The sequence below is a fragment of the Chenopodium quinoa genome, unplaced genomic scaffold, assembly GCF_001683475.1.
Source record: "Chenopodium quinoa cultivar QQ74 unplaced genomic scaffold, ASM168347v1, whole genome shotgun sequence".
Classification (NCBI taxonomy): Eukaryota; Viridiplantae; Streptophyta; class Magnoliopsida; order Caryophyllales; family Amaranthaceae; genus Chenopodium; species Chenopodium quinoa.
In genome coordinates this window covers 3,805,907-3,825,423 of record NW_018744502.1, presented here as the reverse complement: position 1 = coordinate 3,825,423, position 19,517 = coordinate 3,805,907, and the positions used below count along the sequence as shown (strand labels likewise).

The window sequence follows — 19,517 nt, the reverse complement described above, 5'->3', positions numbered from 1 at the left end:
ACCATTTAAATAAGAAAGCATTACTTAAGATGTAGGAAAGAAAAATACATTAAGGAAATGTGACGAATGTTATGTGTTCATATAATAAGTCGTAATAGAGTATTGTATGGATCAAAAAACCTAGGCTATATTAGAAAATAGGAAACTAAAGTGGGTACTCCGTATTATAATAGTCGCTCTATTACCGGTCAACACGTAGCAAGAAAATTGATCAATTGAGGTTTCTTGAAAAGAACCCATCTAATATCTTCACATTTCTCTGTAATTCATTATGATTTAACCATCAATTAAAAATGATGCAAACTTATTTTATTAGCGTACAACTACAGATTGCCATGTTAGCCAGCAAGAAATATTAAAAAAATACATAAGAAGAAAGCACAAATTTTGGCATCCTCCCTCTATATAATAAATTAGGGTGCCCCAAAGACTAAGTCTAAATCTCGTAAACAACTTTTTCTGTTTTTACTTTCCTTACTTGAACAACTAAAGAAGTGTAAACAATATAATGACGCTGGATATGACTATGAAAGCATGGTTAGCAGAATTGGTAAGAGCTCTAATCTCTACTCAATTTACTTCTCCAAATGTCAATATTTAGTTTTTTTTTAGGGGAATGTCAATATTTAGTTACTTGTATTAATCACATTGCATTTTGTTTCACAAAAATTATGGTTTTCAATAGTAGCATAATCACAAATTTTGATCGAGTGACCTTTATTTGTCATCTATGATATATACAATGTATGAATCTAATTTTCAATTCTCATATTGTAGGTATTTATAAAACAGAAATGATGAATAAATACTACAAATTTTTAAATAAAATAACATTTATCCCAAAAAGTTATACTTCTTTTTTATTTATTTAAAACAGACCATTTTCATACGCGCTTTAAGGTAGATATTATATTATGAAAAAGACAAATTAATTGATAAAATTGTACCACCAATAAGAAGAAAGTGATAATAAATTGTTACGATTTAAATTTCATAGCTTAATTTATTTGTTTATGTATCTAATCACGGTCTTCAAATAATGCACTAAAATGATATTTTGTGAGTATAAAAAAAAAAGTCAGTAACGAGTAAGGACTTCGATAGTTACTCTCAATTTGTCGTTGACGTTTGGACTATTATTATTGGTCTATGTTATGAAAAGTGTAATTAACAAATTGATGGTATCAATTATTTGATGTAGGAAATGGAAATGGATCCAAATAATCCTAGTTTAATCGACGAACCTTATCAAAAAAGTGAAACAATGGAACCAACTTTTGAAGAACAACTCGCTGCTATACTTGGTAGCGATTTCCCTTATCCTATCTACACCACCAACGACGACACGGCCTCTCCTGAGGGAGCTTTTGATACTATTGATCAATGTATATCGACCCTTCATACTAGTGAAAATCACAACGATAACAACAACAATAATAAAAATGATAGCGATAACATTGTATGCTCTGATGCTCGAAAGAGGCAACCATCCAAAACTAAGAAAGAGACGAAGAAGCAAGCAATGAGTGTTGGTTCAAAGAGAAAGCGACAGCCAGGCCAAGTCCAAGATCATATTATTGCCGAGAGGAAACGGCGGGAACTACTCAGCCACATGATGATTTCACTCTCGGCCATGATTCCCGGCCTTAAGAAGGTGAACCTTTTTGTAACATTCTAAGTGATAATGTCTGTTTTACAAGTATATATAATTGATCTATTTACTATTATAATGTTATACAGATCGATAAAACATCAGTCTTAGGCGCGGCAATCAAACATATGAAGGAACTTCAAGAGAAAGTAAAGGTACTTGAAAGTGTAATTGCAAAGAGGACAGTGGTAGTTGTCAACAAATCTAAATTGAAAGCCGACAACGACAGTAGTGATGATAATGTTTCTTCGTCCACTGTGAATGACTGTTCTGGTGGTTGCAAAGATGGTGATGGTGATGGTGATGGCAATGGTAATGGTAATTGCAGTGGTAGTAGTGATTCAATACCGGAAATTGAAGTAAAGGTGATGGGGAAGGCACTTCTCTTAAGAATCTTTTGTGAAAAACAGAAGGGTATTTTCGTAAAGCTATTTGTAGAGGCACAAAAGCATGGTTTGTCCATTACTAATTTTAATGTTGCCCCATTAAGCGACATAGCCCTAGACATTACCATTGTTGCACAGGTGATTCACCTTCCGCATCTTTACTTCTTTTTTCCTTGAATCTTACAACACCTTTTATGTACACCGGGAGTACACAGAAGTAGGTGCACCCAAGGGTGGTTTATTTTTTGCTCACTTGATATATTTTTTTACTTATTTTAAAATTTTGAAAAGAGCAAAAATATATTAAACGAGCAGAAACTAACCCTGGTTGCACTTACATCTGAGTGTATTTTTTTTTAATTTTTTTTTTATGAATCTTTATTATTTTTGTTGATATTAATTAATTTTTCATTTGATTCATTTTTGCAGATGGAAAGGGGCTATGACAAGTATGTAAGAGATTTGGTTAAAATTCTTCGCAACGCCTTTCATTTAACTACCGACCATTCAAAATCGAACAAAAATGATTAATTTTTAATTGTTGAGCTTGTACGCTTTAATTTAAATTTGTTTTTTTTTTATGTTAGTACTTGCTTTTGGATTTTCATTCCATTTTAAGCTTAGGGAACAATTATAGTTTAATCATCATATGAATAATACATAGTAGGCAACTATATGCACGCAAGATATGGCTGCATACGCTCTGATATATGAAACATTTCCATTTGTGTCAACTCAAAATGTTTAACGAGATTATTGTATCATCCGAGCATAACGACGTCTATTATTATAAGAAAATAGAAGTTGATCGATCTATATGATTTGCATATGAAAGAGATCAAGAGGGTGAAATTGATTTTGTCTTGCCTTGTGGTCAAATCGACGAGATGATTCGGACAAATTGCTACATACTCATGTCTAGTATATTGATCGAAACAAACGTCGTTACTTAGGGCATTAGCTTTCCACCTCCATTTAGGGCCGAACAAAACTATATGAAAATATGAAAATCCGATAATCCAATCCGCATCCAATCCGAAAATTATGGATATCTGATCCAAAATTAATCAATTTCAAATCGGATATCCGATCCGAAAAAATTGGATATCGGATCGGATATCGAAATATCAGATTTCGGATATCCGATATCCGAAAAAAAATCAGATATCGAATATCCGATATGAATATCCGCTCTGATATCCGAAAAAATCACGTACATAGTAATTTTTTTACAGAGTACTTTTTAGTGACAACTTACTTTATTATATTTTATTTTTATTTCTTTAATAATATTTTCCCAAATACCTAAACCAACAAACCTAACTCATTCCCTCAAAACACCGCCCCTCTCTCTCTCTCTTCTCTATCTTCTCTCTCCTCTCAGATCTCAAAGGGTAAAACTTTCATCCTCTCAGATCTCCCTCAGTTCACCTCCATTGGCACCAACGACTTGCTCGCCTGACTTCCCTCCGTTGATCCTCACGCAACCACCAGCGCCATCCCTCCACCCTCCTCACGCAACCACCATCAACATCTGCAACAATAACCAACTGCGGCGTCGCTCCCTCGAGCTTCAATTCCTACCCACAACAATGCAACACCATCATTGATCCCCCTTTCACTCTTTCAGATCTCAAATCCCCTTTCAGATTTTGTTGTTGTGGATGATGAATTTGTAGCAGAGGAGAGAGAATTACTTTGAAATTTGTTTGTTTTACAATTGACAATGAGTTTAATTAATTTCTTTGTTTGTACTTTAGAATTGGATTTTAAAATTTCTATTCAATTTATCTTCTCCTTGAACAAATTGTTGCATTGAGTTAATCTCAAGTCTCACGTATTCAAATCATCACTATCTTCTTCAAACAAAACCAATAAATAATTTTAAGTAATTGCTATGTTTTGCCGCTCGATTCTATTTCATCCATCAAATTTTCTGTTACGACGGAGGTAGATTTCGATGGAATTTCGATCAAAAAACTAATTGAAGTTAAGAAGCAGTTTTAATCGGCAACGTAGAGGCGGTAAGTTTTGGTTGATGGTGGTCCTTTACTCCATGAGGTCTGAGTACGATAATATGAATTAGTGATAAAAGAGTCTAGGCCGCATCCGTCACAAGTGTCCACTTTATACGACTAAAAATGTTCCACCATATGACAATAAGGGGAGTAGCTCCTTAGCCTTATAAAGTGGATACGACTTTCCTTTTTTTCTTCTCAATATACCTCTTCACTTTTATACTTTTTTAATGTGTGACAACACTTTCACTCACATGTGAATATGCTCATAAACTCGACAATTAGTGAGAAGAAGGAGCTAAGTAAAGCGGTGTACTTTAATGCTGGACCACACAGAAATAGATGTTGCAGGGTGCATCTAAAAAATTGCGGTATTCATCTGTTAGTAAAATTGTAATGATTTGGCTCTCTAACTCTAACCGAATAGGACAATGATGAGACCACAACCCAATTCTACCTATGTAGTATTTACTATTTAGTGGGTGAAAGCTAAGCTACTATGGACTTTGGAATGAGAGAAAAGGTGATTGATTTGAAACCGCTTTAAGCGCAAATAAATATAGGGCTGACTGCTTATTATTAAGTCTGTATACAAAAACCTGTGTCTAGAGCCCAATTAATAACAAGTTGGACAGTAGATCTTAGCTGCACACTGATACTGCTAGGATTAGGGGTGAAACAAACTCGGTTTAAAACCGAACCAAACCGAAAATCGAACCGAATAAGAAATTTGGTTCGGTTTTTTTCGGGAGTGGTTCGGTTTCGGTTTTTTAAAAAAAAAAAAATTCGGTGTGTGGTTCGATTTCGGTTTGCGAAAATGAAAAACCGAACAAAACCGAACCACACCGAAATATAGGCCCAATCCAATTAAACCCTAGCCCAACTCTAAATTACCCTAGGTATTTAATGCAAAAAAAAAAAACCTAACACTCTCTCCCCCACCCTTTCTCTCTCCTTTCCTCTTCTCCTCTTGAGGATTCCGTCCATTCTCTCTCCTCTCCTCTTCTTCGTTTCTCGCCTTCACTATCTACGAACACCATCAACCTTTTTCTTGTCTTTCTCCTCGCCACCATTAACGAATACATCACGAATTTGCTTTCAAATTCGCCCTCCTTCACCATCTACGAAAACCATCTACTAAATTCGAGGTTTTGATTTAACACCATCAACTAAAGGTTTTTCATGTCAAATTCGACCATGAAAACTCTAGATCTAGAGTTTTCATGGTCGAATTTGACCTTTAAAAGCCAAATTCGATGTTTTTTCGATGGAATGTGAGGTATACCCTTTTTTTCTTTCTTTTAATTTGGTTTGAGTTTTTTTTTTCTACTAATTTATGCTAAACTTCTAATTTATGTCCAAATATTTTTCTGATATTTCGGCACTTTTTATTCAATTTTTTCTTATCATGTTAGAAAACTTGTTTAATTATGTTTGTATGGATTGGTTTTGTTTGGTTCGGTTTTGATTGGTGTGGTTTGATTTGGTTTTTTTTTTTTTGCAAAATTTGATGTTTATGGTACTTGATAAGAAAATTTGGTTTGGTTCGGTTTTTTTTTTTATGAAACCGAAATAATAATGGTTTGGTTTGGTTCGGTTTTGAAAGTAAAGAGGTGCGGTGTGGTTTCTAAAATCCAGAAACCGAATTAGAGTGGTTCGGTTTCGGTTTGGGCAAAAAACCAAACCGAAAACCGAACTTTCACCCCTAGCTAGGATAACTGCATGTCTGTACCACATCCAATAAAATAAATATTTAGTAAATAAAAATTAAAAACACGTAAAAAAAAAAACATTTAGTAGTAAAAAATAAACACGTAAAAAAATAAATATTTTTTTAAAAAATATGATCATTTAGTATATTAAAAATGAATATAATTATCATATTAAAAATAAATATCTAGTAAAAAAACATTATGAACAAGTAACAAAAAAAATAAAAAAATGAACATTTAGTAATAAAAAATGAACACGTAAAAAAAATGAACATTTAGTAGTAAAAAATGAACACATAAAGAAAAATGAACATTTAGTAGTAAAAAGTGAACACGTAAAAAATTTATTAACATTTAGTATATTAAAAATTAACATTTATCATACAATCATAGGATAGCTAGACCATACCTTATAAAATGAACATTTCAAAAAAATATATGAACACATTAAATAAAATGAAAATTTAGTATAAAAAAAATATATAAACACATCAAATAAAATAAACATACAGCATAAAAAAATTAACATTTCAAAACATGAACACATCAAACAAAAAATTATGAACATTTAATATATATAAAAAATGAACATGAGTTTCATATATTCATATATGTTCAATTTCATTGTATATAATTATTAACAAAAAATAAAGATACAGTAAATCGTTAAAATATGTTCTTTTTTTATGTATTAAATTTCATTTTGTACTAAATGTTCAATTTTAAAATTACGTGTTAATTTAATTTTTTTTTCCAGAAATTATACACAAGTTTGATTATAATTATTTTAACACTAACAATTTGAAAATTCACCCTAAATCTAATCTTGGTTCATCATAAAGACAATAATTATCAATCTAAATTAGAAATCACAAATCAAAATTGATAGAAATCAAAATTTTATATCATTAACATATTTATAAACAAAAAAAAATATCAAAATAACCTAACGATTCACAATCGCGACGAAGATAATGACAATGAAGATTGCTACAATGGTGAGAAATTGGAGGATGCCCAAAGTAGAAGAACAAATAATTTTAATGGTTAAAGAAAAACGAAGTAAGAAAGAAAATTAACTTATAAGAAAAGGAAAAAAAGAGGAGAAAGAAAATTTCGAAATTAGAAGATAACAGAGGAGAGAGAAAATTAATAGAGGTAAGAAAGAAGAAGAGAGAGAGTAAAAATATAAAGAAAGGAAAAAAAATCGTATGTTCATTTTTGAAGTATTGTATGTTCATATATATAGCTAGCTTAGCTGCACTAGTGTGTAGCTAAGAATTTGCGTAAGTTGGATGAGTTTAATGCACAATGCCTAGCGAGGTTAAGATAGCTTCTTGTCGTCCAGATTCAAGTTTAATGCATGCGCAAAGTATCTTGAAAATGATATTTCTTGAGATTATCGGTGTTCTACCAATAAAATTTTATTACTAATAAATACTTCCTCGGTTCTTTTTTACTTGACCTGTTTCTTTTATCACGCTTGCCAATGCAAAACTTTAACGATCAATAACTTTAATTCTCCATAAGTAAAAGTTATAAAAGTTATATATTATGATAGTACTTATTGAGACGAATTAAAAAAAATCCAACATGAATATATTTTTCCTTACATATTATTCACAAAAGACGGTCAAAGGAGGGGTGGTGAATAGTATAAAAGTCAAAGCGGGTCAAGTAAAAAAGAACGGAGAAAGTACGTGTTTTCTAGTTTTTTTCCTCATTTTATTTATTTAGTTATTTATTTATTCATTTATTATATATGTTGTTATTATTTTGAATGAATTGGCATTCTACCGTGATTCCAGAGTTTATTACACCATTATGAGGAGAACAGGAGGTTGGAGCTCATTCTGATCAAGATTTGAAGCATTGAATAAGGAAGGCCAAACCCAGTGAGGACAGTGAATAATGAAGCATTTGGATTTGTAATGATCGAGGCCTAATAAAAGAGGCCCAAGAAGAAGTCAGAAGCACAATAAAGGCCCAAAGTGACGCCTTAGAGCTCAGGCCTATAATCGGTAAAAGTAACTATTTTGTGGGTTACAAAAATCACCAAACATTTAAAATAAAATCAAAATCCGTTTTTCAACCACTTTCATAAGAATATAATGTAGGATTCTAGCATTATAATTCCGGTTCTTAATACTTACAACACACACTTTTCACGGTATTTAAGAAAAGTGAGCCTCACATGATTTAATACACTTAAAATAGGGATGAGAGATTGTTAGAAGTATAATTTAGTGGACCATGAGATTAAAATAAGGGTAATAGTACAACTTTCAACCAATTTTTTATTTTATTAATTTTTTTTATAGTGTGTTGCAACTAGACCAATCAATTCGGGTCAACGGGTTGGGTTTGGGTCATTTGGGTCGTTTGCTTCGAGTGATTTGGGTTGTTACAAAATAAGATAAATGTGTCAAATCGAGTTGATTTTGGGTCATTTCGGTCGGGTCAGATTTGGGGTTCTTTTTCAGTAACTTGGGCTTAGAATCGGGTCAGGTTACCGAATCGAGTCAGGAATTGATAGGTGTAGTTGCAAGTGTTATAACATTATCATTTTTGGGAAGTTTTGTAACTATTAAAAAACAAAGGAAGTATAGAATAAGAGACACATTTTTTTTTCCCTCTTTTCTTACCCAATTTCCCATAACCCCCAATTCCCCTTCCCTTTCATCGTAAAAAATTAGGTTCATGTACTACTTATTACTACATTTAGTACTTTTTTTTTTTTTTTTTAATGCAATACTTCTCATTACACACTTGCTAATGTGTTTATTTCAATCATTAATATGTTTTACTATTACGTGTAAAAATTATAAAAAATTGATAATAAATAAAGTATAAATCAAAAATTAATCTAACAAGATCACTTATGACTATATTTTTCTATTAATATAACTCATCAAATCTAGTCAAAGTGAAGTATATATAAATAGTGGAAAAGTCAAAATATTGTATTGAAAAGAAATTAAAAAAAAAAAACGAAGGAAGGAAGTATTTTATAAGTACTTCCTTCTAATTTTTTTTTTAAGCTAGTTTTTCACAAAATCTGAAATATATAAGATAGTTTTTCAGAAAAAGTCCCAACTCAAAAATTAAAGTTGAATGTTCCTTTGAGTATTACAAGTCAAGTGCCTAGTAAAAAATGTCTGTTCATAGTTAGACAGTCATTGTTACATAGTTAACTTCATAGTTTCTTATACATCAATGGATGATGGTAGAGTTTGGGGTTCAATATGTAATTGCCTCATTGGACCTAAAACATTTAAATGCTTTGAAAGGATGTTGACTTGGATTATAGTTCGATGTTTTTTACCTGAGTGGCTTGCTTATATCAACTAGATGTGTTTTTATCTCTATGATCTCAACGATATGAAGGGTTTGAACATAGTCCTATAGTTATGATGATATTTCTCTTTACTCTTGTAGTTAAGTTGATAAAAAGAGACTTCCATATTCAGCCACCTTCCCATAAGCCAAAAGAAAAAGAAAGCAGAGCGTTTGATATGCTCAATATGCACTTTTGACCTTCATTACTATGAAGTTTTTACAATATTACTTTGCTAGAGTAGCAACATTCTGATACCAATCTTGCTAGCTTCATGCACTACTTTTGTCTCTTGTAGAAAAAAATTTGTTCATGGCGATGTTATAAACTTTAATCACACTTCTTGATCCATATATGCTTAACTTCTTCATACAGTTATAGTCTGCTGCATTGTTTTGAAATACTGGTTCAGATTCAGCAATAAAGTTTGAAAAACTAACATTTTATCATAAGGTAAGAGAGTAAGACATAATCTTACCCCAATACTGTTGTTTCTCCTATTGCCTGATTTCTGTGCCTTTCAGGATGGCTTAATCGAAGATGGATTAGCTCATGTGGATCACCTCTGGTGGTTAAACCATTCGGCATCAAGGAATTGCTGCTGACTTCAGTCGCGTTTCCCACACTATAAAGCTGAGAAAGGTAATAAGCTGATTAGCTTAGACAAGCCAACAATCTGTCTCATATAAGTCTGTACAAATTATAATGGAAACAGAACAAGTAACTTGTGTAGATCATGTTTTCTTTTGATTGTCATAGGGTCTCGTACCTTCTTACACATTTCGGTGTTTTCTTGACGCATAAGGTTTACCTTTTCGCATAGCTCCATATTTTCCTGCTGAATGATATTCCCCTGTAAAAAGGAAATGGTATTAGAACTAACATAGTAAGATTTTGCTGTCATCTTTTCTGTTAAGAATATAAAAGGAAGGTAATAATCTTGTAAAGGACCTTGTGGTTAAGCTCTCGAATATCATTTGTAAGGATCTGTTCCTGCATTGGTAGGATGCATTGTTCAGTAAATTAAGACAACTAATTTTCATACTGAAACGAAGTTAACTAGCTAATTAGACTCTCAAGTAACGAGTTTCTTGCCTTTTTCATACGAACCCCTCGAAGACTCATTTCTAGTTGCTCTTCTAGGGATTGCAGCTCCTCTATGTTTAGACAGGAGAGCTTTTGTCCCATAAGTTGCCTGCCTTATCAGAATGGAAATGAAGTCCCTAAATTAGGGTATATGAACTGTTTGTTTATATATTAATCGAACTACTACACCAAATCATAATTACCCAAATGCCTCTTTAAGTTTTCTATTTAAGGTCAGATGGCTAGTAAGCTACGGAAGGGAATGATTAAACAAACAACCTTTTTCGTCCAGTTGCAAACTAATACGAGTAGTTACTATTTAGTATTATAATCAGAAGTCCTGCCTCCTCTAGTGAATGGCAAAAATTAAAAACAAAAACTAGTGATGAGAGAAAGCATACCGGTAGCTTTCGTGCAGGTCCTGCAGCTGCTGCCTTGTGATTTCAGCCTCCTGTCGCCAAAACTAGCATGTAAACTGTTATAATTAACACATTGTACTGCACCACATACTATCAACATGATCGTAATGATCACTTGTTATCTTCTTAATATAAGGCAGATGATAAAAGCTAAGTTTATGTAAATTCATCTTTAAGCATCTGAAAGAGATATACCTGATCCAAAGGTAAAATTTCTTCACCCTTTTCGACTCTTTCTAGTTTAAAGATGTCTTTTTTTTCATAAATGATCTGAGAACATTTCTCTACTAACAGCTGTGATGCTAATGTAAACTTGATTCTTGTTTTAAACTCACAAATATTCTTCAGAATAAGAATTTCTTAAGTATGCAGTCTTTTGGTGTGGAAGAATCTGCTTAATGTATGTGAGCACCCCTATTACAATGTATATATCTGTATTATTTAGCAGCAACAGTAAGTACAAACGAACTACATTATAATGGAATTATTGTTGACCACTTGACCTTAATCTTAAATCTTCTATGATTTGGTTTCTTTTGGTAACATAATTCCATTAAAGTATAGTTCGTTCATACCGACAGGCACAATGCTATGTACAATTGTACACATACACGATATACATTCATACTTATATTTGCACCTCTATACATACAAATATTTATGCATGGAGTGCTCAACTACATTGCATGGATCAACAATAAAAAAGAATTGGTGTTCAAAAATAAAAGCCAAAATTGCTATTCAACCTATATCAACTTGTTTTCCAATCCCTAGCTAGCACATAAACCGTGCTTATGTTTGGGGTTGAGCTACACTTTTTGAGCATTTAAGTATCATTGTAGTCTTGTTTGTGGTTTTGGACTTTCCACTTCAATGTTATAAACCTAGTACTCCCTCTCTCGATCCTTTTTGTTCTTCCCATGCCACTTTGACTTCTTTTGTTTCACAAAAGAAATCCATCCACAAGCGGAGAACATAAAGGATCGGATGGAGTAAGTTTTATCCTTTCTTTTGTATTCTTTGCTAGTTTGCTAGCATATTGGGAGGAGTGAATTATAATAGTACATCTACTTCATTTAAGGAAAGTTAGGTTTAGTAGTAATATACGGAGTATATGCAATAATGCAACTATTTAAATCTTAATTAAATAGAAAAAGATTTACAATAACATTAAGAATACCGTGACAAACAAAGATCATACCTTTAGTTCAGATTCTGAGTTCATATGGTGTTGCACATGCTTAGCTTTGTTATATCTTTCAATAACTGATTTCATGCTGCCAAGAGATGTATTAGATTGACACAATTAGACCATGTTTGTGTACTGCTAGAGAAGGGTGCATAAAAACATTGGGTAACTAGTCCTCATCCTAATTAAAACTATGATATCTAACTTTTACAATTGCATGTCCAAATCATCCACCCCTCTACCGCCTAATAATCCGAGTTTTATCCACTAACCTAAACCGGGCTGACTAATGCGAAAATTAATGTGGTGATTTTGATAGAGTATAAAACATATTCCTAGGCCTCAACCATCAGCTTAAACTTTTGGTTGAGTTGGCTTTATACCATGGTATCGGAGCTAACGTGATACAAAGGTCACGGGTTCGAATCTCATCCATCCACACTTTCAAGTGGAATATTAAGCACTGGGTATGAGGAGGGCTCATGCTGTATCCACAATTCAAGCTACAACCTCTCGTGTGAAGGGGCGTGATAGAGTATAAAACAAGAGGAGAAAGGAAAGGGACAGGAGGGTAAAAGATGAGTTTTTCTTCCAAATCTCTTTGTTGGAGAAATAAATTTCTTATAATTTAATCCCTTTATTTCTTTATCCTATAATTCCCTTCCACTTCATTTTCCAGTCCTTCCTTTCCCTCCATCTCCTTCAATCCAAACACACTATAAAAGCTACAATGAACATTTAATTTAATACGAATAAACATGTTTGATATAAATGTCCAAACTCAAAGAACATGTAGTTCAAATGTAAAATACATGTGTCATTGTTTTATTCATAAAGTGAAAGAACGAGGGTTGCACTGTATAGTAAATAATATAAATTAAATGAACATATACTTTAAAAGAATCAAAACCAAAAATATATTGTTCAAAACCAAAGAACATAAGTTATTAATTTGACCAGTTGCAGCATGAGCAGTGCATTCGAGTGCACCAACTAATTTACAATTCAATTAAGATGAATTAGATGGTTGATTGTACAGTTGAAATATATTTCAATGGGAGACAGAGGCGGAGCTAGGTGGGGACAAGGGGGGACAGCTGTCCCCACACCCCCCTCGCCCCCACCCACTTTTAAAAAAAAATGTTTTGAACAATTGTGAGTAGTACATTGACAAAGAATATGTGGTGGTCTAGTGGTTAAAGTGTCAACAAGGTTTGTTTGTGGTTGTGGGTTTAACCCCTACATCTAGCACTTTTTTTTTCTTGTTTATTTCTGTTTTAAAACTAGGTTAAGTCTCGTGCCATCTACGGTCATAATTAAATTTAATTTTACAACAAATAAATTATAAATAATGGTGTTAATTCAATAATAACTTATCCAAAAAAATTATTTGTAACAAAATAACTTGAATTTTAGTTTATACCAATACCAAATATGTAAAGGTTATTGAATTGTATTGCATAATATATATATATATATATATATATATATATATATATATATATATATATATATATATATATATATAATTTAGAAGCTATAAGGTAGTTTTATATAAGAAAATTAAAATATTAGCTTAGGTTAGTACCCATATACAAACTCATATACATTTATCCTTAAATTGTTGACTCACTTTGACCGGCATAATATGAAAATTTGATTGATTTTATTTACTTTAGGATAATTAGCATTCCGTAATCAACTTTTTTAAATATATTTTTAGTGAGTAGTAGAGGTTTTTATTTTTTAAATAATCACATAAATATTTAGAGTAATTAGATTTAATTTTCCAATATATATTATGTATACTATAATAAAATAATTTTTTTCTTATAAACGTTATGTAATTTTAAGATTTATACAAAGTATGCTACGTACCAAAATGATTTTTCTTTTTTAATTAAAATAAATTTTATTACAAATGATAAAAGTTGGAGAAAAAAAATTGATATTGATAATATTATAGTAATCTTGGAATATAATATATTACAGTACCTTATTTTTAATCTATGTTATCTACGTTAGTATTTTTATACTAGTATATAAAATATATGTAAAAAAAATTGAGTATAATTGGATTTAATATGTTGTCAAAATGGAAATTATTATCATTTTAGGTTATAAAATGAATGTCATAAAAAAATGGCAAATAAAATAAAAAAAAATAAAAAATAAAAATGAAAGAAAAAAAAGGCGGAAAAGAAATGACAAGTGTCATTCCAGGTTTCGCCTTTAGTATATAGTTAGTTATGATTATTGATTTTCCCCTTTCCTTGCTCGTATCCCTACTACTTCATACAAATGTTTTTTTTTTCCTTTTTTTTTAAAAAAAAATGTTATTCATTTATAAAACAATTCCTTTTTTTCACTCCCTTCCTTCGGTATGTAATTTTATTTCTCTTATATAACACCCAAAAGTAATTGTCGTTCCTTTCCCGACTCCCATTGATTCGATCAACTAGAAGTATTATGGAGTACTATTTGACGATATCATGCTCTAACTTCTAAATTACCTTAGCAATTTACATAAAATTTAAAATAATTGCACAAATTACAACCCCAAAATTATTAATTGGTTGTAATAATAAGGATTTTGGGCAAAGGTAATGATTTTATTACATATCTATTAATATAAATTAAACTGTCTAAGGTTTGAGAACTTTGAACTTATAAGAGAAAAGTCTTGTATCCGGGCTCCTAATTTTAAATTAGAAATTGTTAATTTGTTAGGATTATTATTTAAAATTCACATTTATGTATTATTTGATAATTTTGATTGTATATGACTTGGTAATTGATTTACATTTTTCAATTTAATTATTGATTGTTTTAAAAAAAAGTAAGAACTTGAAAATGAAATTGTTATTAAAAAAATTATACAACACATACAGTATATATTCAAGTACTTTTGTAAGAGTTTTTTTCTTTTCAAAATATAAAGCAACGTCCTTAAATTAGTCCTTCCCCCCACAATGACAATCTTGGCTTCGCCACTAATAGGAGATAAACTTTTTCATTTGAAGTAATGTATACGGTGTGAGGTTATGATATCTTTAACTCCCTTAACTGCGGTTGAGAATGAGAATATGAGTAGTGGAAAATTCGGTTGAAAAGTTAAAGTATGGATACATATGAAAATAAGAAAATTTATACAAATTACTTCATACTAGTTTTCACTTGTTTGATTGTTTAATAAGCAAAACTATTGAACATTATAATTTTTAACTAGTTTTCAATTGTTTGTTTATTTTATTGAGGAAAAATATTGACATAAATATTTTTTTAAGCACATAAATAAGAGTTTTAGATTTCAATATTTCCACAATTTTTTTGTTGGTTTTGGAAGGAAAACTAAGGAAATAAGAATTGCCCGGTTATAATTAGAAAGATTTCACGTATTTCCACAGATTAACTTTTCCTTTATTTTCTTTTACAATAAATAAACAAGATAAATATAGCAATTTATGTATATTTACAATTTTACACATAGTTTTTTCTTATTAATATTAAGTTGCTCAACACATTGTAAGGATAAAAGGCTTGATCGATGATATTTTAGATGTCTATTGGAGCGGCATAAATCTAAATATGGTCTCGGTGTCCCCAACTCGGCTAGCTCTCGCATCTTTGGTTTGTTTTTATTTTTTAATTAATAACCTTTCTAGCTTAAGGTGTGTTTAAATATATTAACTTTATTAAAGAAGTAAAGATAAAGATTCATAATGACTACATTGTGCATTTATGTATCCAAGCGCTAAAGGCATTAGGTTATTGCTTTTATGTGAAAATTAGATCAATTGGAGTATGTATTTCATTTGAAGATGTAAGTAAGAGAAGTGTTAAACCTTGGAATCAAAGGCATTAGGTTGCTTTTATTTTCATGAGATTATGGTAATGTTAGCAATATTATAGTGGTAGAATAGGTCAAAATATTAACTAAAGGTAGGTGTGATGAAGTGGTGTTCATTGTAGTGTTTACAAGGTAATTTAAACTTAGTGGTTGAGGTGGTTTTTGAAAAAAGCTTAATGTGTAAACTTTTTGGAATAGAAGTTTCTTTTGAAGGGAAAATATGGTTAAATTTTTGTTCTTTTACTATCCACAACTTGTTTAGCAGAATGCTAATAGCTAAGAAGAAATATATTTTGATAAAAATCTAATTGCTATCAAGTCGCTACAATAACTGATAACAAATATAGCAACTAATTTTATCAAACAGAGTGTATGTTGTTATTTAAATCATCCATATCTTAAAATTGCCTTTCACTAAGAAGTATCATAAATCCATCAAGTTTGAATATACCTATTATTGAAGTTTTAGCAATGGTCATACATATATATATATCAACACCTCGTGAGCAAGACTCACACAAGCAACTTAATCATTCATTCTAAATTTTAAGCTAAGGATATTCATTATGCTATTAATATTGGTCTTGATAGTGTCCATATCAAATTCGATTCAACCTTTGTCTAAAGTTAGTGGTCATATTAATAGTAATATATGAATTAATAATGAGACAAGCAATCAAATCCATAAAAGATTTATTAGTGTATATAACAAAATTATCAACTTAGTTTATGTCATTTTGCCTTGTTAAAGCTTTGATAAGCGGACAACCTTACTCCAAATTTACAAACTGATAGTATAGTTATGGTGTAAACTTTGAAATAATATTACTTTAGGATGAAGGATATACCCGTACAATTCATTTATCTAAACACAAGACAGGGGATGTTACAACCCTATACTATATAAAGTGTAAATAGGGTCAATGTACTAAAATTGTTGAGATTATACAGAATACTACATATTTATGTTGGCGATTTAAGAACTGACCTCTATATCAATTCAAAATATAGAAGTTGTAAAGTTGAATTTATCCGTGTTTGTATATCTAAATCTTGGCCTACAATGGGATTTGTATTGGGTTGTCTCGAGCATGTCAAATAATTCTTCAGCTTTTGCTTAAAACCAACAACTAAAATCTTGTCAATTTCTTTCGGAGAAAAGATTGGAACCATCTACATTAAATAATTATTTACATAGTATCTAAATTGCAGGAACTATATTATTAACCAACAAATTAATCATATAATATAAAGTTTAATTGAAAAATTAAATAAAATCAAACCTCGAGCTGGAATACTCATAAAGCTTTGAAGTGCTGGAAAATATGATAACTCCAACTTCAGCATCACAAAGAATAGCAAGCTCTTTAGATTTCTTCAATAAACCCTTTCTCCTCTTTGAGAAAGTCACCTGCCTACTCGTTGAGTTATCGATCCTTTCGATCACGATCTTCCCCCTTCCCATTATCGATCCTTAAGTTCTTCGTCTGTTACAAAAAACACAAACAAATCAAAGGGGAAACAATCAAGAAATTGAGCTCAATGATGAACAAAGCATCAAATCATACATAAATAGCCCCATTATTCCTAGGACTTACCCTAATTTAGTATACTTTTTCTATGATTCTGACCAGGAGAAAATATTTGTGCCCTAAAAGAATTAATTATAATGAAGATAATTAATTGTGGAGGGATTAATAAGTTTAATTTCAGCAGCTTGCTTGCAAATAGAGGCTGGAAAAACTATACTATATATTGTACAACCAAATAAGAGGTCCATATATAATTAACAAGTTGTTTATACGAGTATTAAATAATTAAACTTTGCCGTACAACATAATTATATAATTTATAAGAATTTGTACTTAATATAATATAATAATTTTTAGGGTGGTCCAAAATTATAATTTCCATTTAAGGTATAGAAGTTAAGGTACTTGAAGGCATGAGGGAGTAAATTAATTCAGTCTTTCTATGCATAGAAAATAAAATAGCGCCGTCAGGCGTATTCTTCACTGACACCTGGGATTGTAACAAAATTAGTTTAAAAAATAATACAACTTTTTTTATAAAAAAATGTATAAGTACTCCGTAAGAAATAACTAAAGTTAGATTGGATCCAAATATCTTCCTAAATTTAAATCAATCTGACCACGATTCAAACTATTAAAACTTGAAACTATTGACCCATTGATGTTTATAGATTTATTATTGATTTTCTAGCCCGATCTCGTTAGCTGCATAAGTATTTGGGGTTGACAATGTAATTAAAATTAGATATCTTCAAATAGTTCGCCAATACGGATTATATGAGAAATGATTTTAACACAACAAAATAAAATTGATTTTGGCACACTATTTGTGAGAACAAAATCTTTTATGCTCTTCTCACAATGAATTGTGCCGAAATCAATTTACTCGTAATATATATTTAGGGTGTGTTCAATTGACTTGATTTTCACTTATATGAACTTATCTTATCCTACATGAATATATTGGAACTTAGCTGACTTTATTTATCAACAGTAGCAACAGAGCTGAATTAATTTTTTTTTCTTTTTTAAAAAAAAAAGGAAAAAAAAAATAAATTTATTTAAACTTATTAAAAAATAATTCAGTCTTAATTTGAGGTGACCCTTATTAGAATTTGTTTTACCAAAATATTTCTATCTTAACTTATCATACTTGAAGTAATCGAAAATAAGAGAAACAAAATGGGACCTTATTCCTTTCATAAATACTTGGAACACTTGAGAATGCACGTAGTTTTAGAATTTAGGAAAAGTAATTGTAGATATTACATGGAATGAATAAACTAATTAAGGTTCAAGTGAAGTTAATAGGATACTAATAACCGAAGAAAATAACAATAAAGAGTTAGTACAATTAGTACAAGTGAGGTTAGTAGAAGAGAAAAACAGTTATGTAATAATGGTTCCTTGCTAAATTAAAAATAGTGTATTCTGAAATGGAACAAAAGAGGTAAATGTTGCAAATACTCAAAAATAAAGGATGTAGTACTGATAAACTTAAATTATAAAATAACGATAAATTTAAAATGCATATCGGGAATACAACAATTTTGTATGAAGACAAATTTATTTATAACTTATTTTTTTAATGGCAAAAAAGTGTTTTTGAATTGTGAAAATTTCAAAGTTTGTAGCTTAAGAAATTGGGGAGTGAGGGTTATTCAATATCATGACGAATATAAAAGGAAAACTGAACTTATACAAACTTAAGAGTTTCATCTAAACATTTAATCTGATTAAAGTAAGATTAATATAACCTACTAAATTTATATATTAGTTGTCCATGCACTTCTTTTTTCACGATTTATAACCAATTCAAAACATTTGGGACTGCTTGGTGTGATGGTAATCAAAGAGACGTAACACGTAAGGAGGCACAACCTCAAGAAGATCGAAAGAGAAAGAAGTTAGGGTTTACGCCGACAAAATGTAGGGCTTTTAATAGGTGTTTATACTCAACCTGACTGCTTTTAATTAGGCGAAGATGGGTTAAGGTTTGATTGGTAATGAGACATAGATTATAAGGATAAAAATCGTATCTACCATTATATTTTAATATAATAAATATGTGTATTGTTTGTCCCCAAAGTTTGACAACTTTGCTGGAAATTGTTCTTATTTAATGATATTCGCAGCTTGGTGTATATATATATAAGAGCAAAAGGAAGGTTCTTAGACTCTATACTAACTTAGACTAGTCAAATTCAATATCGTTACAATTTCTTTTTCACTATGTTACGTTATAGGAAATTTATTGAAGATGTTTTTCTTCAAAAGAAAAATTTAATGAAGATGTTGGATATTCTTCTAATTTAATTTGTTCTCGTTCTCTTTATT

At 30.6% G+C, this 19,517-nt stretch overlaps 2 protein-coding genes across 4 annotated transcripts; one reads left to right on the top strand and one right to left on the bottom strand.

The window, feature by feature from the left end:
* The first annotated feature begins 200 nt into the window (after nt 1-200).
* On the top strand, nt 201-2,871 carry LOC110698192 (transcription factor bHLH18-like). The gene is made up of 4 exons (XM_021875593.1): nt 201-550; nt 1,202-1,654; nt 1,741-2,175; nt 2,467-2,871. Exons 1-4 carry the CDS (start codon nt 509-511, stop codon nt 2,566-2,568), a joined length of 1,032 nt encoding a protein of 343 aa, XP_021731285.1. The 5' UTR covers nt 201-508; the 3' UTR covers nt 2,569-2,871.
* Nucleotides 2,872-9,175: 6,304 nt separating this feature from the next.
* Nucleotides 9,176-17,429, bottom strand: LOC110698005 (MADS-box transcription factor 23-like). Of its 3 annotated transcripts, none has more exons than XM_021875404.1 (9): nt 17,247-17,429; nt 16,932-17,135; nt 11,811-11,886; nt 10,592-10,653; nt 10,200-10,299; nt 10,056-10,097; nt 9,874-9,957; nt 9,583-9,737; nt 9,176-9,489 (listed from the first exon to the last, which is right to left on the bottom strand). In XM_021875404.1, the coding sequence occupies exons 2-9, from the start codon at nt 17,111-17,113 to the stop codon at nt 9,480-9,482; spliced, it is 711 nt and encodes a 236-aa protein (XP_021731096.1). In that variant the 5' UTR covers nt 17,114-17,135; nt 17,247-17,429; the 3' UTR covers nt 9,176-9,479. The 3 variants fall into 3 exon arrangements, with proteins under 3 accessions (XP_021731096.1, XP_021731098.1, XP_021731099.1); XM_021875406.1 differs by having other exon boundaries at nt 9,176-9,486; XM_021875407.1 differs by having other exon boundaries at nt 10,592-10,641.
* Between the last annotated feature and the right edge of the window lie 2,088 nt (nt 17,430-19,517).